The sequence below is a fragment of the Anopheles merus genome, chromosome 2R, assembly GCF_017562075.2.
Source record: "Anopheles merus strain MAF chromosome 2R, AmerM5.1, whole genome shotgun sequence".
NCBI classification, from domain to species: domain Eukaryota; kingdom Metazoa; phylum Arthropoda; class Insecta; order Diptera; family Culicidae; genus Anopheles; species Anopheles merus.
Window position 1 is genome coordinate 37450527 of NC_054082.1, and position 20999 is coordinate 37471525.

Here is a 20999-nt window from a genome sequence, read left to right on the forward strand (position 1 = left end):
GATGCGTGGATGTTTGTATCTTTTAGGGCAAAATTTTGAGGGTTCTTAGAACGTATAGTACAGTTTTTTGTTTCATATATGTCTTCTGGGAAAAACAAATTAATTTATTCGATCATATTATTAACACACTCAATTGTATGCTATCAACATATTTGGGAGGATCTACTTGTTAAATCGATGATAATGAAACAAATTCTTGTTAAAAATCCTCCTAAAATAAAAAAGTTGTTAAACGTGCACGAATTATAGCATCATATTGTGACACATAATCGACTATTTTAGCACACTTGCTAGCGATCCCGCTTATGATAGTTGGCGATATAGCGTCTCTTGGCGAGTATTGTGATCGCCCGCCGCAATTCGCTGCCAAGTTTTGTCTCGTCTATGCCTTGCGCTTCCCATGCTTCTGTAAAGAAATGAAAAACACCCAGAAACAGAAGATGTAAGAGCATATTTTGTACAATTTATCTCTACGTCTGTTGCAAAAAAACGCGTAGCACACACATACCAAGCATGCAAGAGGTAAATATATGATAATCCGTCATCGCGTTGCGAGCCTTATCGGAAGTTTTGATGCATTTCCAACTAAAATTGGCAAGTGCTTCGCCGGTAAAAAATTTTCCAATACATTCACTAATATCCAAGCTAAACGGTTTCTTGCAACGGAGGAATTCAATCTGTAAATAAAGAAAAAAATAACATGATGTTTTAGATGTACATATTTCTATTGTTTCAATATTTTTGAATTCGACCGCTTCGATTGGTTCCATAGAGCAGACGTACCGAACCACCTTACAACACACTTACATATTGCGCTCTTATTTTCGGATTACGATTAACCATCAGCTCCAAACGATCCACATCCTCCTCGCACTGCAATGGCATTGGGAATCCGCTGATCGTAAGCGGTTTCCGGGGATCTATTGAATGGTCTTTGTAAAAATGTTCATCTATGCTTCTCAGTTTCTCCTGGATCGTGAGCATTTCGACGTTGCTGTGGTTCTGCGAATGCTTCCTTCCGTAGCCACGTAACTCGACAAGCCTTTTCTTCAGTCGCTCAACCTCCACCGTCAGCTCTGAAACGAGAGTTAACAACAGCTGCGTGTTAGAAGGGGCGTACATAAGTTATCTTTTGTAAGATAGTACTGCTATTTCACAGTATGAAGCAGCATTCGCTTCTATCGCGAAAACTAGCTTCGAAAGGTCCCCTATTTGCGGTTGAGTGTACACAGAAGCTGAAAAACATCCTTTGTATAATGTAAGAGTTACAATACCGCACAGATATACCAAACAATGGAAGGATTTATGAACGTATATTAAAAAAGAAAGTTTATTGTTCATGGCTAAATTTCAGCCCAGTGACCATTAGAATCTACAAAAGGTAAATCTTTACGCTCTTTCTACAAAATAAAGGGTTTCGTGGATTTCGGGGATTAGCTTGCGCGTATTTTTACACTTTCTCTTGTGTTAATTTGCTGTAGTAGAGGTTATTCAGCCATCATTCCGATTTATCGCCGGGGGTTTTTTCGTTCTTGCCGAGACTTTTTCTTGCACGGAACATGCGCTGTCTCATCCTGTTTCGGCTATGCTTGATAGCTGCCGTTAGCTGGGATTGTAGCTCGCGCTCATTCAAACCGGAACTTTCGAATGCTTCTGTTAACGAGAAGAAACCGCAAGCAAAAGAGAACCAAAATAAAGGAATTAAAAATTAAAACGGTGAACACAGACAGAAAAAAACATTCGTTAAGCTATGCGATCGTGATCGTTGTTCCCTTACCGATGAAACAGTCATAAAACACCGAGTACGTTTTCATGGGTATTTTGGCGCGGCCCGATGTGTTGGAACCGTGCAAGTTGTACGCATTTAGAGCTTCATCAGAAAAGACAGTGGAAATGAATTTATGTATACCCATGTGTTTGGGCTTACGTTGAGCGAGAAAAGCAATCTGCAAATGAAGGATAAAACAAATCGATAGTTTTTACAGTTGAATTACACCCTGCAGCAACAACGGATATTAGCTGGAGCCTTCAATCAGCTTAAAACCCATGTGTGGTGTGTAGTAAGGTTCAAGTACTTACATATTTTTTACGAATATCTTTATTGTTTTGGATAGCATTTTCGAGATTTTCCACATCGGAACGTTGTTGTAACGGAAACTTGAATCCAGGCACGGGCACTATTTCGTAGCCTAAGTCCGAGATGCTGGGTGTCTTGGTGGGAGTGATGCTTTCCTTAGGTTTGGTAGTGGTGGTGGCACCTTGTGGAAGGTTCGTCGGTTTACGGATATTTGTTCGGTTTTGCGCAGATTTGATACCGACGGTTAGTTGAAGCTGTCGTTGACGTTTGGCTATGAAGGCAAAAGATTATGGAAAAGGGGGAAAATTAGATAAAACATTAGAGATATTTGTAAAGGAGTGGATTATTGAAATAGTGATTGTATCTGCTTAAAATATCTAACCGAGAGATGATTATAAATTTCGATAAAACAACAGCCGCAATTAAACAAGTGAATTTATTTTATATCCAGTACTTTTTAGTGATCTTAATTCAAATTTGAGCATTGTACCGAATTTTGCTATTGCAGCAACTTCCTTCATGCAGGTATATCAGCTTCGTTTGCAGATGCGTTAGATGAGATAGTAGATGCCGCTTCCGTCCATAGAATTCGAAGTCGAATTTTTATCCTAAAATGAAACGATGTGCTGTTAGTATAAATTATTAAAAAATAGCAATAATGCAATTGATTTAAATTTTCACTATAGTTACATTATCAGTACAATGGCTTGCTCATACGTTGATTTTGACAAAGTGTATCTTACCATGCACGTTGAACAGAAATTAGCCGGTTGTTTAGAATAGAATTGACAAAACGATAAAACATGTATTGAAAAAGAATGAAATTTCCGCAATTTATAATATCCCAAACACATTATTTTGGCAATTCTACCGAGACGTCTGCTGTTTTGATTGTTTTGTTATTAAACTAACGGCGAACCTTCTTAGTCGTAACTATTGTTTCGTCATAATTTTTTCACCAATCTTTGCACTACTAATTAGAATTAATTCCTTAAGCATTCATTTTACATTTTAAAATCAAGTGCTAAAGCTCCTATTTTCCCACTCCATGGCTTTCGTCGAAGCAATTCACACACGACCACTCGCTGGCGGGACAGGCCGAACAGTAGGTGATAATTTTCTCCAACTTTTTCTTGTACTCAGGATCATGAATTTTCCTAATGCAGCTCACACAGAACCCACGCACACGCGTTTTCACTAGCTTCATCAGTGTGTGCCCATTGGACAGTTGCTTCACAATGTGGTCCGGATTTGGCCGGACGTTGTTGATCATCTTCACAGTGTCCACATTGGGCGTTACGACCTGTACGGTGGAACCAATTTTTTTGGATTTTTTCCCACTGCTGTCAGAGAGCGCGATCGAAGCAGGCGACTGCTGTTGCTGTTGCAGTAGTAAAGAGGAGGCTGGCACGCTGCTGTCCGCTTTCTTTTTCTCCGCCTTGGCACGGTTCGTTTTAAACAGCGTCACATCGGGCAGTTTTCGTGTTAACTCATTCGATACATCCACCTCCAGTGCTAAATCTGGGAATAGAGAAGGTACAAGTGAAAAAGAAGGATTATAGACACAGATGACACAAAACGGGGAGGTTTTGTCCCTGCTATTTGTTCTTACACAACGCGACAGATCTGTGAAAAAAGCAACAATTAACTTTGTCCACGACAAAGCATTGAGAAAATCAATCACACACACACACACACATTGCTCACTCGTTTAATCTGAATTCTGTGTTTATTTAATAACATTTTTATCTGCAGGTATGCTCTCCATTTCGCTACCGTCGTCCGGAAGACACTGTAAGTAAACGCAAATAATCGTTTTTAAATCAGTAATTAAAGAGAAGAAACGCGGCCACTTACATTAAAGATTGGCAATGTGGCAGACATGATGCGGCCATACTTTTTCGGCACGTGATTGTGTTTCGCATCGATAATGTAAAGCTGCTTGCCCATCGTTTTTAACGTCGAGCGACACTTTTGCTTACGATACTCGGTGCATCGCCAGTAGATGATGTTAGCCATCCCGTTACTGCTGGCCTTCGAAAAGCTGTAGTTTTGGTACATCAAGTTGCCACGCGAATTGTAACCATATGGTTCGTTTGCTTGCTCTAATTCACGCTTTCCTCGGGTAGTTGTCGTTTTAGGAAGAACTTCGTTCATTTTTTTTGGAATCTTCTTATCTAAAAGCAAAATAATGTACGGATTAGTCGAATATGGTTCAATTTTTTACTTTTAATTTTTTTAAACTATAATTAATGATTATTTTTATACTTTTGCGGTAAGGAGAACTGTAAATTTGCAAAATGATCAAGTATAGATTTTTTTTATCAAATTGTTTTTTATCGTATAAAATGGCATACTATTTCACAAAACGCAAAACTAGCTAAGGCTGTGGTGGCATTTTCAGTTTATTCATTTTTACATGGTGGCAATATTTTGTGGTCTCGATGTTTTTCGTATATGACTTTTTTATCCAACTGGCACTGGGGCGCTATCCGTTACTTACTGATGTTTGTTGGCGAGTGCTGTAAAATAAAGCTTGGTTAATATTGTTGATTCCACCGTCTCTATAGAGTTGGCTGATTTGTATGTAGTAATAAGACTTGTAACATATCGTACTTGTTCTATTTTAGTTTTTTTTCGACAACTGCTTGCGCGCATTTAGCAAGCTTCGCAGTGCCCCATTGCGTCGCCGATCCATGTACGCAGGATGGTTGTGCTTATTTTGTAAAATTTGCAATTTCTTCTCCGCCTCGTAGGTCTTAACGCGAGCCATGCAGCTGTGAAGTTGGTATAAAGTTGTATAAGTAAGCTTTTCTCAGTAAGAATCGATACACACTTACCCCAGCGGTTTATAGTGCACGCAACGGTACGTAACAACATTCTGTAGTACACGATCGCGTGCAAAGCGGAAGTTGTCGATGCTTAGTTGCAAACCACCGCGGGGCGTTACGAGATACTCCACTTTTTGTTTACCTAGTAGAATGAATCCAACAAAACAAGCAAACATATAGTGTGGGTTTACACAGGCGGCAACCACCCCGCGTTCCCACCGCAGCTGGTTAAAGTGTGTTATTAAAATTATCACTCTTGGTCAGAACAGTTTTTTATTAGGCGTTTGCATTGTTCTTAATATGTTTAACTGGTATAGTAAAAACAAATACGTTGCTTATAATATTGTTTTATTAATTGCGCATACGATTGTTGTGACTGCAAATAGAAGAACAACATAACAAAGAAACTATCAACGAAATGGTTATTGTTACGGCCGCTGTACAGCAGTTCACTTAATATTGCTGAATGAATAATAGTTACGCATATCTGTACTCACCCGGATATTCCCTCATCTTCCCATTCCCATCGACGCTCATTGCGATCGTTTAGCTCGGCTTTGTGTCTCCGTTTTTCCGCGCTTTGATTGTAGCTTTGAACGCAAATTTGCGCGAAATTGTTTCATCAGTTCGTGTGCTTCCTTCGATTCTTGTGGCGATGTACGTGCGATAACTGGCTCTAGCTTGTGATTATGCGATGCGTCGTAATGCAGCAGTTTTCTATCTTTCGCACAAGAAGTTACCACAAATGCCCTGCAGCTGAAATGAAAGGATTTATATCTGATTTAGTCTGTGTCTACATTTTCCAGCATTTACATTCGAAACATACCCATGTTGATCCCATTTAACGCATTTCCATTTGACCTTTTCGCGCGTTTGTACATGTTTGTCGAAAAATTGACCATCGATCATGACTTGTACTTGACTGTCTTTGTTTAATATGAATACAGGACGTTTGGGTGTACCTAAATACGAAAAGAAAAAGTCAGTTTTAAACATAACAAACACAAAATAATATCTTTTTTTTAAACAAAAAAAAACTTAAAATCATTCAATGTTTTTTATATATTTTTATATATTTTTTTCAATACATTTGTAACAACCAGAGAGCAAGTAGATCATTTATTACTCTTCTTCTATCACTGTCACAATAACAGAACACATACTTTTACACCCTGGTGTGTGTTTTGATGTGCTAAAACAAAAACTAACTAAATAGCAACATCACAGACGCGATCTTTCATGAGGGGGCTTCAACAATTTACGCCGTTCTCCGGATTTCCATCAGCCATAAATTATCGGATGATTGTGGCTTCCACGAATGGTGCACATTCGTAAGTTTGGATAAGTTGTCGCTGCCGCTGAGCATCTAAAAGAAATGATAAAAAACAAGAAAACATAGTAATGTATTTCCGTTACGCTGGTCGCACAATATCGATAGACAATCTTGTACAATAGATTATTACCTGATTGGTTTGGCCAACAGCATTTCCAAAATATCGCATGGCTAAGCTGCAACTGCTTGGAGTAAGGAAATCCGGAGATCATCAATTGTATCGTCCAGCGAGTTGTCTTGACTTAAGATGTTTAATTTTCATCTGAAATATTAGTTGAAAAACACAACGCATAAGTAGGAAAAAACAAGAGACACAAAGAACGCTAAAGAAATAATTGGGAAATTTTTGTCTTACACAGTTTGGCGGCTTATCCATAGTATACTCCGGCTGGATTATTAATTATGATTTTTTCTTTAATTTGTGTTCATTCGTAGCGGACGTCCTTTTGCGATGTAGATCGAGGATTAATTGGGCCCGTTTTCCCGGTTTCCGTCGTTCCGTAACGATTGGATGATTATGGTCTCCTCTTAGTATCACTCTCTCTCGATGTGTTCCTTTTTTATGCACCGTTGAAACGGATGAAGCCCGTGCCGCACAACTGGAACGAAATTAAATGGTGGTGAGATGTTAGTTTAGTTACAGCTAAGGAAATAATCAAGCTCTGGCTTACCAGTACACTCTTGCCTGGGTGCAGCTCCAGAAGGTGATGTTATTGCGTGTTTTATCCTTCGTGTAAAAGTACCCATTAACATGGAGTTGCATCGCACCACGTTTCGATCGTATGAAGGACACATTTTTAGCGTCCGGATCTGCGAATAGATAGGGTAAATTATCAGTTGCGCCATGTCTATTGCAAGTGAGTGTACAATGAATTATTCAAAATTTTGATTTAAAATATTGCCTTCCTTCGAAAAATCGGAAATAGTATTTTAAACTAGTAACACACAGTTGCATTAAAAAAAGAACACGTTGTGTAGCTGTTTTGTTTACGTGTTAATATGACCTCCCATTCGCTAAAATTTCACTGCGTCTTGGCTTTAAAAATCGTAAGTCAAATTATATTTGATTCTCTTGTGGCTTAGGTTTGGCCTTTATTCGATGACCGTTTTGTGTATAATTGCCTCATTATCCGTTGCCTCATTAGTTCCTTGAGGGTGCCACGCTTACGACGGGTCTGGATTTGTTCGTGGTTGTGCTCCGAATGCACCAGCTCCAGCAAGCCCGTTGCACGATTCTGTCGATGTCGCGCAGGGCAGCTGTACATAAAAAAGCAACACAATATTTGTAAATAATGTTTAAAAATAATGGTGTGTACAAGAAATTTGGCGACTTACCGAAAAGCGCGAAACTGGATGCACCGCCAGTAGATGGTATCTTTTTTCATCATGTGACGCGTGAACGGAAATCCATCGATGTACAGCTGGTTCGTTATCCTGCTTTTGCTGATTAGCCTCGTATCCGGGTGCGGTACGTCTTTGACGTATGGAATAAAGTGGTAATGGAAAACAACTTCGTTAATTATCTGTGCATTCAGCAAACATGTCTGTTCAGAGTGTACCGTCTAGCACAACAAAAACATATGAAAGTTATGAAAAAGCTCGTAGAAAGTACACTGACAAAAGTGTAACTATATTTATTGAACCGTATTGTTAAAAACCGTTGCACAAACATGCTATATTGCCACCCCGCACATTGATCCCAAATATCTCTATCCTATTGCGTTTCGCAAACCGTAACGCACACTAATAAAAGCTTAAAGGCCACAGTGTTGTTGTTTATCAATTATTAGTTTTCAGGGTAGTTTTGCCCAATATGTCTGGATGTAGCTTGGAAGACTCGCTGTGCGTATGCTTATCGTGGATGATGTAGAACAGCTTATTATGCAGAAGCACCTGGGCCTGGCAGCTATGCGTGCTGTGCCAAGCGCACCGGTACACCTTATGGTGTTGTCGCGTGTAGCGAAACTCGAAATGATGCCCCTGGCAAAGGACCCCGGCTGCCCCTTTACGTGTCGGCAGGATCGACATTTCTACCGGTTTGGTCTTTGTAATTTCGGCAAAGTTCACTACAGGTTTGGAAGATTGTTTGGGGCTGATGGTCCTACAATTAGTGCTTATTAGCGTAGAGTGTTTTTTCACGCCCGAAGGGGCGCTGGCTATCGCTGGCATTGTACTAGAACGCGGACTATCCTGCGATTGTTTCGATGGTGATTCCTTCGGTGGTGAGAATGTGTTTGCCAACATCCGATTTATTGCTGTTGAGAAAGCAAATCGAAAGAACGAATAGGACATAAGTGTAAGAAGCATAACATAATTTTCTATGGTGGTAAAGGTTTACCCTGAAAACAAACAAAACAAAAACGAATCAAGCAAATAAGGTCTTTAAACAAAGCTTGGGACGATGTAGTTAAGAGAACATTTTGATTCATTCACCTTTGAACCTTTACACCAACCTACTATCGGAGTAAACCTTTACCTTTTAATATAAGCATAATTATGTGTGACACAACACACAGTGGGAAGTTTTCTATCTATTTGTCTTAAGGCTTGCATCTCTATGGTGCGGTGTATCGGGAGCATACTGGCTCTTGCAATTGTCTGTCGACGGGATGCGTATGCTCAACGTTCACCGCATGCGTCATGCCACTGACCACCAACACTTGGGCAGGACATTGATTGCGCTTGAACTGATCGCATCGATAGTAGCTGACACCTTTCGCCGCGAAGTGATACACATACTGGTGCTCGTCCAGCACTACCTTAGCCGAGCCGAATCGATTGGTTAGATACACTACCGGTGTTCCCGGTGTGGCCAGAATCTCGTTTATCGAAAGTTTGCGCAACCGCCCGGGCGGCGATCCGCCGGTTTTAGCGATGGAGGCTTTTGCAACTACACCCATTGCTGTGGCGGTGCGCTTGGTCCATTGCTTACCGTCCGTGTTGTTGAGCTTTTGCACGGGCCGATAGGATCGGATGGCTGACACGCCCGGTTTCACTGGTGCCGGTAGCTCGAATGCGTCCGGATGGTTACGATAATCGTCCTTGCGTTTCTTGTCGCTTGATTGTTTCGTTTCTATAAGGGATAAGACGTAAAGACGTGTATTAGCGAATGTTTATCTTTATCCTTTCGATCGACACATCCAACGATATTTCGACATTCTATTGATCTAACGCACTACGCACTCACTACCACTTTTTTATTTTGAGCGAAAAGTATAAACACTTGTTTATTTATTCAAAAACGCATTAAATAAAGCATGCAATCGTAAAAAAAACACACGCGGGAAATAATACATCAAGCGAACATTTTACATTCTACACTAATAAAACGTACGAGCAACAATCGATCATGCATCATCATCATGTGGATGGTTGTGCATAGGGACAAATTCGTACACGCGTGATGCTTTAACGATGATCCGTGCTTTGCAGTCATGCTGGGCGTGGTACACACAGCGATAGTGCTTGATGCCGCTCTTGGACGTATGATACTCGAAGTAGTAGCCTTGATAGAACACTTTCATACCGCCCAGGCGACACGGTACCAGTACGACGGGTTCGGACGGTTTTTGCAGTATTGGAGACAGATCAATCTTTAGCCATTTTGTCTGATCGTGCTTTTTGTTGCCCCGTTGCCGACGAGCTGAAAAGGGAGGTTAGAGGGAAAAGAGTATTAGTAAATATGAAATAATGCTTATTCAAGTGATAGGCTGATGAAATAAGTACATCAAAATAAACATAATAAATGTATTTATATCAATACCAATTGATAGTCTTTAGCTTGACTTGTTCGGTTGGATGTGATGATCGTTGTAGTTTCTTTCGAAAATAATATGAAATTAAAATATTTTCCATAGGACCAATTTTAAGAGAAAAAAAGGTATATGATGCTATTCACACACAGTTCTTTTCATTCTTCCTAATTCGTTGCGTGTCCGTAATGATTATTATTCTTTTCATTATGATTTTTTTTATAAATGTGCTATAGCCTGAAACCTCAATCATTTGCCAGCACATGATACCAAGCACTACTGATCGATACTTATTCGTCAATGTTTGGTCGCTACGCTCGCGACAAAGGCAATGCTTTAAATCCAATAATTGAAAGAAAACATAGCATGATAGGATATGTTACTTGCTTTAAATATTGTCTGTTCAAAATAAGATAGCTGTCAAGAATTAATTGGCCATTTTCGAATTTGAGCCACCATCGTCGATGATAAATGCTGGTCTGGGTTCTTGATAAGAATGGCGCGTTTGGTTGATATTTATCAGATACTCCTTGGACAGATTGACACGTCGCGGATGGTTGTGTTTCGGATTGGTGATCGTTATGCGGTACATGCCATCGTCCAGTAGAGTAGTAACGACGCGTGAAGAGCACCGCACGTGTTTGTAGGACGTTCGGCAAGCCCAGTAGATGGTGTCGTCTCCGGCAAAATTGTTCCGCGCATACGTGTATCCACCAATTACTAGCAGTTTGTGTTCACGCTGACCCTGTATAAAAGTCAACCTGGGACGGTACAGCGTAATTGGGTCGGGTTGCTGAATTTTGCGGTCTACAAGAAATGAAAAAAGAAAACACAAAAGGATGGTTAGTGAATGAGAGCAGAAGGATAATTGAGCAGAACAAAAGCTGCTCACGACGGATACGATCGATTGATCTATCAACAAAACACAACTAGCGAGTAATAGAGCTATAATTTTATTTATTCTCCCATACATCTGACACTTAGTGAAGGCAATCTCCAAAGAGGCTTTTACGCACTGTACGACCAAACTTGCGGTTGTGTAGCGCAAGCGACCCTGTCAGAGGCGTAGTATCCATCGAAGGAGAAATATAATATCTCTGAACGGTGCCGTGTTAATGATTCTGCACTGGCTTTATTGCTTGTCACAATATTTGAGCCTGAAAATGAAATAAATTTTAAAGAAATAACTTAGCGATACACGCTACAAACAATATTTGTAGTTCGCTAATTTCTGGCTTGTACTCACCTGCAACATCTATATTAAATCTCTGGATATAACGAGGAAAAATTAATTAGTTTAAATGTAAAGTGTGCTTATTCAAGTTCAATTCTCCCTGCTTGTGAGCCTTTTGGTAGAAACAATCAAATCGCCTCTCGTTGGGATTAAGGATCTCTCACTTTGTTAATAATGATAACTATTTTTATAAAGGTTCCCTGATTTACGATAACTGGCTAACGAGGAAGCCCCGTTGACGAATACAATAAAAACATAAAGAATACAATGACAACAAATAGCTATTTCACTTAAACGGTGAAGGTGTTTGCCGACTCCTATTCACGAGTGGTACACATCCTTCACAAAGGTGGCCGGATGATTGTGTATGGTATTACGTGCGCATATCTTCTGAACATCCAGATCCGTAATAAGACGTGCCAAACATTTTTTGCTCCGTTGCTTCGAGCAAGTCCAATATTTGCTTCCCTTTTGCTGCTTCACGCAGATGTACGTATGATCTTGGTATATTAGTTTCAATGCTCCTCGTTGCCCTTTTATGAAACTAATCGTAGCATCGGTTCCTGAAAGAATAATGAGGAGTAAAATTAAGAAATGTTATTTTCACTTGTAACTGAGATGTTAACAATTTAAGGGTAACATTGTTATTGGTTACAAAAAAGGTCACTATTGGACTATAAAGATACAATAATGCTAAACTTGCATCAATGCTATTGTTCATTTCACACTGTTGTGACTGGGGGCAAGCAAACCGTTAAATTTATTGATTTTCTGTTACGCTTCTCTTTCAGGCCAAGCCAAGTATACCTCTTTTCAATGCTAATTCCATTGGGCGACACCGTAATATTAATCGTTTCTATACATGATTTAGATGATGCATCTGTTTAATTATTCGCTTCGGAAATTAATACGCATGATACATTTCGCAATTGTTTAGCTAATCTCAGTGGAACCTATGCTGATTTGGAATTTTTTTAGGACTGTATTTTATGCAAAATTACTAATTAGTAGGGTAGTTACCAAACTTATAGAATGCATCTTCAATATTCAAATCAACAAAATAATCCAGAAGCTTAAGAAATGTCACTGTAAATAGATAAATTCCTAACCATATCTTCCTGTTCAATGGTTTTTTTTCCAGGCCTACCGAGAAGCTAGTTCATTACAGGCGGGATAAATCTGGTTCTGACAGTGATAAAAAATCTATTTCTAAATATATGATTATCAAAGGGTCATCTTCTTCCACCATCTCTTCTCCCGACGCACCCGTCATCCTTACTGCTCGGTAGGGGGATGGTTGTGAACCTGGTTTTTCAGTATCATCCCAGAGCACCCATCCAAGGTGATGATGCGTGCCCGACATTTCATCATACGGTTTTTCGAGCAAAGCCAGTAGGTCTTGTTATTGCTGCTGTTGTTCCGGAAAAACGCATATCCACCCATTATCAGCTTTGGGCGACCTTTGCTGCCCGTCTCCAGGCGCAGATCGAGCGCAAACTTGTGCTCTATGCCTATCTTTTCGTCCTCTTCGTCGTCGTCTGTAGGAGTATTTTTAATCTTTCTGTTCGAAGCGGAGCTCAGTTCCGGTTTCATGCTGTGCATTTCTGGCTTATGTGTGCTACTGCTATATTGCTTTTTACGATTATGGGCATCTAAAATAAAACCAATAACAAAATCAATTAGTATGGGAAAAAAGGGTTACATTGTAGCAGCGCGAACATTGAAGCATAATAATTAACATAGCACCGTATTGTGTGTTTGAGCTGCATTTTTTATTAGTTTTTTAATATTTTCGGATCATTAAGCCATCATTGTTACAGTCGCTTTGTGTAGACGCTTCCCGGCCCCAGAGAGAAAGAGAGTTCTGCATTCACGTTGCTTACTTTTTTGAATAACATTCCGGCAGTATGATATCTCATCTGATACGATAGGCCCACAGCTCAAGCCACCTGAAAGTAAAACTGCTTATTAGTTGTATTAAAATGTTTTACGATCGTACAATCTAATTACTAGTCACACATTACAACAGCAACGGTCCTAGAAATAAAAAAAATAAAACCCATTCATTTTCTAGAGTCCGCTACTACTAGGGCAGGTCAATTTTATTTGGGAAAACGTCTTGTTATCCACACACAGTCGCACACTAATTGATACCATACAAAGTAAAAAAGAAAAAAAGGAAATCATAGACATTCAAATATCGCACCGAAATGGAAACAACGATCGTCAGCCTGATTCAAGCAAGACAGTCCTTTCCATCCCGTATGTAAAATTCATCAATATCCGCGTCAAGCGGTGTCACGCTGGACGTGTCCGAATACTCGTCCGGATGGGTGTGCGGTCTGTGCGTGTACTTCACCGTATGGCTACCGCGGTGGGTTACCAGCTTGCTGCGGCACTTCTTCGATTTGTAGAACGAGCACGACCAGTACGCCCGTAGGCTATCACCCTTCGTCCGGAAGTAGGAGTTGTTTTCAATCACCAGCTTGGGTTTGCCGCGTTGTCCCGCCGTGAACAGCCATCCCTGTACGTACAGCAGTGTCATCGGGCGCCCTCCTTTCCCTGTGGATTGAAGTTGGTTTTCGTTGTAGTTTTTTTGGAGAGTATATAAGAAAACAAAAACATATTAATGGTTTGCGTAACAATTTAGCATGTTTAAGCAAGCATTACTTCTTACATACACATGAAAGGTTGGGTGAAGATGATGGTACGAGGATGGGAACAAATTAATTTTGTAACACACGTGGATTTTCAAATGTTTCTTTATTATGTACATGTACTGCAAGCACTGCCAGCAGCTCGCTCTTTGCATCGTTTTTCTGCACTGCCGTATTGTTGCTCAGGATCGGCACTGCTCACAACGATCGTTACAGTACAGTGTAACTGCTTTCTTTTCCGTGCCGTTTATCGATCATCCTAAAAGCAAAAGACAATGGAATTGCAATGTTAATACACGATCCCCTTCATGATTGGTTTTCACCTTTTCTACACATACGTGTGATACAGAGAAACTGTTTTGCAAGCAATGGTTGTGATTGTGCACGGGATTGGTAACCTTATAGGTACGCTTATCATCGAACGTCGTGATACGGCTCCGGCAATTGTCCTGCTTCGCTCGATCGCACACCCAGTAGGTCGTACCGTAGATGCTCTTGCTGCGACAGTAGTAGAACCCGTTGTGGTATATTTTCCGTACGATCTTGTTTTTCAAGGGCAAGCTTACGAAAATCATCGAATCGATCGATCCACTTCCAAGATTATCTGCAACGAGCGGCACAAACGTGTGAGATAGTTAGTATAAACATATATTTTAGGTATATTATTTTGTTGGTGATCCCTTCCCGATCCCTTGGGAAGACAAAGGAGATGAAAAGAGACAGAGTTTAACCAACACTGGACAAAAATGAGTTCAGTATTTTCATTTACTTCACTTCAGCTCTGCTTTTGCGAAACATAAATAATTCATAAACATCTCCTTATACTAATGCATCAATGAAATGTACAGAAATGATACATAATTAAGCATCTGTTTCAAAGCATCTCAATGAAACTCGATCGTTCCCTCCCCAGACATATCCTCTATCGTGGAGAAAAAGTCCAGCATCGGAACGTCTTCGGACAGGCTGATCATATCGTCGATCGGATCGTTCAAACCGATCGGTGCTTCGAATGGTGCCTGCTCAATGACGTATGGCAGGGGACGAGCGTGCCGGTGTTTCGTCTTGGGTGGATGGTTGTGCGTAGGATGCGAAAGCTTCATATACTCCCGGCCACCCTGCTTCATGGTAATTGCCTTCGCCCTGCACTTGGATTTCCGGTGCATCGAGCAGCGCCAGTTGACTGTGTCCGCAAACGCTCCATTACCTATGTAGCTGTAGCCTTCGTGCACCAGCAGTGGACGGCCACGCTGCGTTATGCTAAAGTTAGCCAACGTTGCACTGCTCATAAATTGTTCTGAAAGGAGAGGGAGCAACCAAACAAAAAAGAAGTGCTAATTAATATGTGTCTACGCGTGTATGTGTGTGTTTGCATACAATTGCTAGGAGCAACACTGGCGTTGCGATTTCATGTTTGCATAATGCTGCTAAATTTATTTTAAAACAATTCACACCCGTGTACAATTTTATTGACTTTTTATTGTTATCTGGAAATAACCGAAAGAGAGAAAAGTCTTGTGGCACCCACACACACACAGATACTATATAACACTCGTACCTCTTCTTCCATTGCCAACAAACCTGTGTGTTATGCATTGCAATTCCCATACACGCTCTACGCGCCTAAGGTAGCTGCAGCCCGGCAAGATGGGCCGCCGTTTGGTCTTGTTCCATCATGGGTTCAAGCTTAATTTTTCGCTTCCGCCGGCGTACTGACTTGGCCTCCTGCGGATGAGTATGCTCGTTCTTGAACACCTTCACGTACTCGACGCCATCGATGAGCCGGGTTTGGGCTCGGGCCTTGCAGTGCAGCCGGTGATAGAACCGGCACTTCCAGTTGACACGCGTCCCATTTTCGAACGTCTTGTTCTTGCTGTACAGATATCCGTCGTACACCAGGCATTGTGTCCCACGGGTTGTAAACTCGAAGCAGGCCCGCTGAATGTTACCATCGTCCCGGATCTTCGGAGCACCTGCAACGTGACAAAGGGAAAGCAAACGCATACATATACAGTACAGGTTGGTATTATAGGACTGCGGTGGCAGTTATCTGTCTGCGCTCTCTGCTCTGTTAGCAGACGCAAACTGATACACCGATCTAAATCGGTCTGTTGTCATCGAAGGGATATGCTCTCCCGTGTGCGCATGTGAGAATGTCGCATTTAGCCAAGGAAATGAAACACAACCACACACACATGCTCTTGAGTGTTCTAGTGATGGAAAGGGAGTGTCGAACTGTGCTTTATACATCACTAATACACATCAATTGGTTCCCTTTCTGTAAACTTGCACTAGTTGTAATTGTAAAGCAAACATACATCGAATCTACATTCAGCAGGTAAGGAAGTGTATCGATGCAGCTCTATTCATTGCGATCTAGTCCCTACTGCTCCACCTCCTCCTCATCCTCCGCCACTCTACGGATCCTACAGCGGTTCCTTCTTGAGCTTCATCTTGTACTCCTCTTTGGGATGGTAGTGTGACGTGTTCGTCACTTTCATGTGCACGAAGCCACCGATATCCTTCGTAACGGCGCGCGCCCGGCAGCGGTACCGGGTGAAGAGCGAACATTTCCAGTTGCACGTTTTGGCCGACTGCCGATCCCGTGTGTACGCGTGTCCATCGTACAGTAGCTTGAGCTGTCCGCGGCGCGTTTTCCCGAAGGTGGCCGGTATGAACGTACCTACAAGCAAACGCAAAAAATAAGAGTTGCAAATTAGTGAAAGAATCGGGAGGGTTTCACCGGACATATTTTACATGTGGTGCGTGTACAGGATGAATTCTTAACACGGTCCCTGGAGTGATGAGATGGTAAAGTTAATTTAAATTAAAAAACTGTTTAGAAAAACACGAAAGCACAAACAATTATTACACACCCCAACGAATTACGCCGAACCTGTTTTATTCCCGCATCTTTTATTACACATGAACGAACGAACGAACGCTTGGTGTTGATTTATTATTTCAATATTTCATTTTTCCCACATTCTCCGGGAAAACCTCGTGCGTGTGCTCCTCGTGCGTAAGGCGCATCATTTCCCGCCCATTGCGCTTGCGCGAGACGGCACGCGCCTTGCAGTGATACTTGGAATGCATCGAGCACTTCCAGTTCGAAATGTCGCCCTTCTGTTTCTCGCGCACGTAACGATGCCCGCGGTACAGCAGCATCTGGTGCCCTCGTCTCGTAATACCGAAAATGGCCGCATGGTACCCACCTGGAAAAGAGAGTGAAAAGGGTGAGAGAGTGAGTGTAAAAATAAATGGTATGCAAACGCAACAAACGCTCTCGTTGGTAAACATAAATACCGTGTATGATCGCATGCCGTTATACATAAATGCCGTGTATGATCGCCAGTTGATGATCATACTACCATTTTGTATAGAGGTTTGAAAACAAAACACATACGATGTTCTACACACACAAAAAAGCTACAAAAACTAGTTTCTATGATGACACACTTGTAGAAGAAAACACATTTTCAGTGTGCACGCGGGGCGGCAACTTTATTCGTAAACCGATTTCTGTGTCTTGCGATACGCCTTGTCCGAGTGATTGTGACCATGGTTTGTTAGCCGGACGAACGTTTTACCATTTTTCACCTTGGTTATGGCCCGTGCACGGCAATTGTAACGCTTAAACAGAGCACACCGCCAATTGGTGGAGAGCGGAAATTCGCGATCCTTTATGTACTCGTACCGATCGTAGATGAGCTTCTTGGCGCCACGTTGCGAAACGCCAAACGAAAACATGCTGCCTGCGTGAAACTGGCCACCTATCATCTCCAGCTCTTGCCCCTGTTCTTCCTCCTTGCCACCAGCACCGGCGCTGCTTTCGGGATAAAGTGAATAGGATTCGCCCATTGCTACAATGAAAGAGAAAAGGGAAAACTTGTTAGAACAAATGTCACAACTACACTCAAAAATGATTTGTAAGCGACAAACTGTCAATGAATATAAGGGGTTGTAAAGTACACCACATGCTGTCATGCTTTTTTTATTTATTTCCAAAAGATTGTGTATTTTTTGGTTAGGCAACTACACGTGTCGCACCATTGTACTAGTTCTTTCTCTCTGTTCCTTTAAAAATCAACCCAATAACGGTTGCAGATGGTTGGCTCATTGATTTCGGTTTAAATTTTGAATGTTGTGTCTGTGTGTGTGTGTGTGTGTGTGTGTGTGTGTGTGTGTGTGTGTGTGTGTGTGTGTGTGTGTGGTGTGTGTGTGTGTGTGTGTGTGTGTGTTTGTGATCATGAGTGACATCTATTATCAGTCGCATAAAGGCCCGTCGTAGTATGACACTCTGCTGTCCCCTCATCCTCTGGATGAAATAACCCGTGCTCTTTTACATAGCATTCGTTGGTGCAACGACTGGAGGATAATGAGTGGTTAACCTTGCTGTTGCTGTATCTTCCGGTGGATGGCTATGGGTCATGCCGGTCAGCCGGATCGACTGATCGTTGCCGGCACAGTTTTTCGATGTTACACAAGCCGCCCGACACCCATGCTTCACGTAACGGGCGCAGCGCCAGAATATGTTCCTTTTGCTCTGCCGATTTTCCACAAACTTGTAGCCACTGAAGATGAGCATCGTCCGGCCGCGTTGCGTTGTCGTGTACTGGAGTACCGATTTTTCTACAACGAGCCAGGTGTTGAACTCCATCGGGATAGGCATCACTTTTGCTGTGCAGAAATAAAATCCCCATCGAATAGAAGATGGTGATACAAAAAAAAACATTAGTAAAATCATATCTCTTTGTTTGCATCGATCATCAGGTACAGAAAAAATACTACTATGCGCACTTATATTTATGTAAAACTCGCGCAAATCACAGCAAAGCTGTTTCACATTAGGCAATGCACAGATCGTTTATTGCTATTTTTATTTATATTTATCCACGAGCTATTGTTGGTGTTAGCCCGTTAAAGGGGTTCGCTTTTGGTCGGATGATCCGGAAGGCTCTTGTCCGACATGATGATCTCCGACAGCCGTTTGTAATCAGCACGTTTAAACAGCTGGGGCGCATGGTTGTGCGCGCCCATATGGTGCACCTTGTTGTCGAACCGATGTAACCGTCCGTGGCATTTGATCTTGGTCGTGTAATAAATACAGCGCCAGTACTCCTTGTGGTGTATCTTTTTCTCCATGCAGTAGTAAAATCCACCGTACGATAATTGCAGCTTGCCCTTTTGACTTGTCCGGAAGCGCAGTGCCATATCGTGTGTGCCGTCGCCTTTGGACAATACGGAACAAAACATGTGGAAGGAAAGGTAAAAGAATAACATTGATTATTTGAATGAAGTTTTTGTTTTAAATACTTTGCAGACATATTGTTTTTAACTGTTAGCTACTACTGCTTCGAGACATGCAAGAAGAAGAAAAATACATAATCCAACGTTGTCAATGTTTCTTTTTTTATTAAGAGCTTTCCTTTTCATTTCAAAATAAATCATTTATTGGTTTATTCTTCTAGTTCTGTAAACCATCTTTTTGTTGAGCATTATTTACAATCTTTTGGCTCGATTGTATAACATTGCTCGGGTGGATATGTGATTGCGTCTTGCAACATATACCCGCAACACATCAATAAAAGGGTACCATCATCAGGGGTACCCAGAAACATCACTAACACGGTACACGAAATATTAAATTATTTACATACACGGCTCAACCGATTTAAATGATGGTGTCACCCTTCCTAAATGACCTTCTCTTTGCAGTACAACAAAGAGTTTGGCCATATTCGAGCTGCTATACAGTACACCATTCCAACTACTATCGATCATCATCATCGGCTTAGCAAAATTAACAAATACAGGTGGGGCGTTTTTGTTTAGTAATTAATGCGAAACTATACTTCTGGACGGGAGCCGATGGTAAACGAGATTTGATTCCCGGCTGCGTCCGTCCCGATGGAATTGTCTGTTTCGCGGTAATTGAAATTATTCTAACAAGCCCGTGTGTATACGAAATGAAAACGGTTAGTTAGCGTTAATCTTTGTGTTAATTGATCGTTTTCTCTAAATGGCTTGAAGTGTCGTCAGGAATTTAAAATCTGGCATCTGTACGATCGGTGCATCGAAATCTTCCCTACTTAATGGCAATGCACCGGGCACAACGTTCATTATAGCGCACGTGGTCATTGATTTGCTACACATCGAGGGTTCGATTGAAGGTGTGAAAATGGTGCTTGGTCATGTCCTGGCATCGATATTCGTTTTCTTTACTAAGAACGTGGATTCTTCGTGAACTTCGCGTGTGAGTACAGATGCTGAAATACGAAAAAGAATCAAATAATTATCATGCCTTAAAACATGAGCAAACATACAAAACAAACTAAAAGAACATTCAAATGAAAGTGGTCGTTCTTTTCTTTAGCTTAAGAGTAATACCACTTACGGTGTTGTGTGTGTTTGTTTGTCTGCGCTTTGTATTATGTTAATGGTGGTGCATCATTATATCGATCGACGATTGACAGTTAATGTTCTTGTAGCGCTTTAGCGGCGCATGCTGGTGGACACTTTTGTCCGGGAACGTATACTGATCCGTGTCTTTGTACTGCATAATACGCGCCGGACACTTGAGCTTCTCGGTTGCCATAGAGGAGCAGCGCCATACGATCCGCTTGCTGTTTTCCGACATCAGCAGGTACTTTTGCTTGTCGACGATGATGGCTGGCCGTCCTCGGAACGATTTGGTCGTGTAGATCTCAATGTGTGGGTTCACTGTTGTGGATGGAAAAGAGGCCAGAAAGAGCGACAAAAAAATTAATAAAAGATATAGAAAGTGACCGAAGCGGTGGTGCAATCATCGTTAATTACCATGTACACACACACTATAAGTACATACATATGTGACAGAGAAACATCTTCGACAATAGCGTCAGCGTTGGTAATTTATTTGAGAATTGTAATTATCCACCATGATACGGCGCTAGCGAGAGTCGTCATCATTTTTGTTTTGTTTAGCAATGCCCATCGACAGCGTTTCCCTCGTGCGACGACGAAGAAGCGCTTCCCAGGGCTTCAACGGACAAAGACTCGTTGCGATCGACTCGTCGTCCGTCGCTCGGTATCGTCGTCGCTCGTCGATTCGTCGTTTTGTTTCCACCGCTTCC

The 20999-nt window shown here is 41.6% G+C and overlaps 6 protein-coding genes across 8 annotated transcripts; all 6 read right to left on the minus strand.

Annotated features, from left to right (window-relative positions):
- Positions 1-1312: 1312 nt before the first annotated feature.
- On the minus strand, positions 1313-3110 carry LOC121590059. The gene is made up of 4 exons (XM_041909424.1): positions 2568-3110; positions 2080-2348; positions 1778-1946; positions 1313-1653 (listed from the first exon to the last, which is right to left on the minus strand). Exons 1-4 carry the CDS (start codon positions 2596-2598, stop codon positions 1499-1501), a joined length of 624 nt encoding a protein of 207 aa, XP_041765358.1. The 5' UTR covers positions 2599-3110; the 3' UTR covers positions 1313-1498.
- A 494-nt stretch (positions 3111-3604) lies between these two features.
- LOC121590066 lies at positions 3605-4708 on the minus strand. Of its 2 annotated transcripts, none has more exons than XM_041909433.1 (3): positions 4581-4708; positions 3935-4254; positions 3605-3869 (listed from the first exon to the last, which is right to left on the minus strand). In XM_041909433.1, exons 2-3 carry the CDS (start codon positions 4232-4234, stop codon positions 3807-3809), a joined length of 363 nt encoding a protein of 120 aa, XP_041765367.1. In that variant the 5' UTR covers positions 4235-4254; positions 4581-4708; the 3' UTR covers positions 3605-3806. The 2 variants fall into 2 exon arrangements, with proteins under 2 accessions (XP_041765367.1, XP_041765366.1); XM_041909432.1 differs by having other exon boundaries at positions 4346-4708.
- Positions 4709-11962: 7254 nt separating this feature from the next.
- LOC121590068 lies at positions 11963-13172 on the minus strand. Its single transcript, XM_041909437.1, has 2 exons — positions 13111-13172; positions 11963-12879 (listed from the first exon to the last, which is right to left on the minus strand). Exon 2 carries the CDS (start codon positions 12827-12829, stop codon positions 12503-12505), a length of 327 nt encoding a protein of 108 aa, XP_041765371.1. The 5' UTR covers positions 12830-12879; positions 13111-13172; the 3' UTR covers positions 11963-12502.
- A 124-nt stretch (positions 13173-13296) lies between these two features.
- LOC121590067 lies at positions 13297-14132 on the minus strand. 2 transcript variants are annotated; one of them, XM_041909435.1, is made up of 2 exons: positions 13909-14132; positions 13297-13789 (listed from the first exon to the last, which is right to left on the minus strand). In XM_041909435.1, the coding sequence occupies exons 1-2, from the start codon at positions 13910-13912 to the stop codon at positions 13464-13466; spliced, it is 330 nt and encodes a 109-aa protein (XP_041765369.1). In that variant the 5' UTR covers positions 13913-14132; the 3' UTR covers positions 13297-13463. The 2 variants fall into 2 exon arrangements, with proteins under 2 accessions (XP_041765369.1, XP_041765370.1); XM_041909436.1 differs by having other exon boundaries at positions 13905-14132.
- A 499-nt stretch (positions 14133-14631) lies between these two features.
- On the minus strand, positions 14632-15511 carry LOC121590062 (FLYWCH-type zinc finger-containing protein 1-like). The gene is made up of 2 exons (XM_041909427.1): positions 15262-15511; positions 14632-15181 (listed from the first exon to the last, which is right to left on the minus strand). Exon 2 carries the CDS (start codon positions 15171-15173, stop codon positions 14769-14771), a length of 405 nt encoding a protein of 134 aa, XP_041765361.1. The 5' UTR covers positions 15174-15181; positions 15262-15511; the 3' UTR covers positions 14632-14768.
- Positions 15512-19132: 3621 nt separating this feature from the next.
- LOC121590069 lies at positions 19133-20849 on the minus strand. The gene is made up of 3 exons (XM_041909438.1): positions 20732-20849; positions 20282-20607; positions 19133-20153 (listed from the first exon to the last, which is right to left on the minus strand). The coding sequence occupies exons 1-2, from the start codon at positions 20748-20750 to the stop codon at positions 20321-20323; spliced, it is 306 nt and encodes a 101-aa protein (XP_041765372.1). The 5' UTR covers positions 20751-20849; the 3' UTR covers positions 19133-20153; positions 20282-20320.
- Between the last annotated feature and the right edge of the window lie 150 nt (positions 20850-20999).

Bases quoted from the DNA above. Each gene is read 5' to 3' on its own strand.
- LOC121590066 (XM_041909433.1), bottom strand. From the start codon at position 4,234: ATGAACGAAGTTCTTCCTAAAACGACAACTACCCGAGGAAAGCGTGAA. The intron at 3,870-3,934 runs GTAAGTGGCCGC...GTTTACTTACAG, and splicing joins CCACATTGCCAATCTTTAAT to TGTCTTCCGGACGACGGTAG.
- LOC121590068 (XM_041909437.1), bottom strand. From the start codon at position 12,829: ATGCACAGCATGAAACCGGAACTGAGCTCCGCTTCGAACAGAAAGATT.
- LOC121590059 (XM_041909424.1), bottom strand. From the start codon at position 2,598: ATGAAGGAAGTTGCTGCAATAGCAAAATTCG. The intron at 2,349-2,567 runs GTACAATGCTCA...TTGCCTTCATAG, and splicing joins TGCTGCAATAGCAAAATTCG to CCAAACGTCAACGACAGCTT. The intron at 1,947-2,079 runs GTAAGTACTTGA...CTTCATTTGCAG, and splicing joins AAGATATTCGTAAAAAATAT to ATTGCTTTTCTCGCTCAACG.
- LOC121590062 (XM_041909427.1), bottom strand. From the start codon at position 15,173: ATGAGCAGTGCAACGTTGGCTAACTTTAGCATAACGCAGCGTGGCCGT.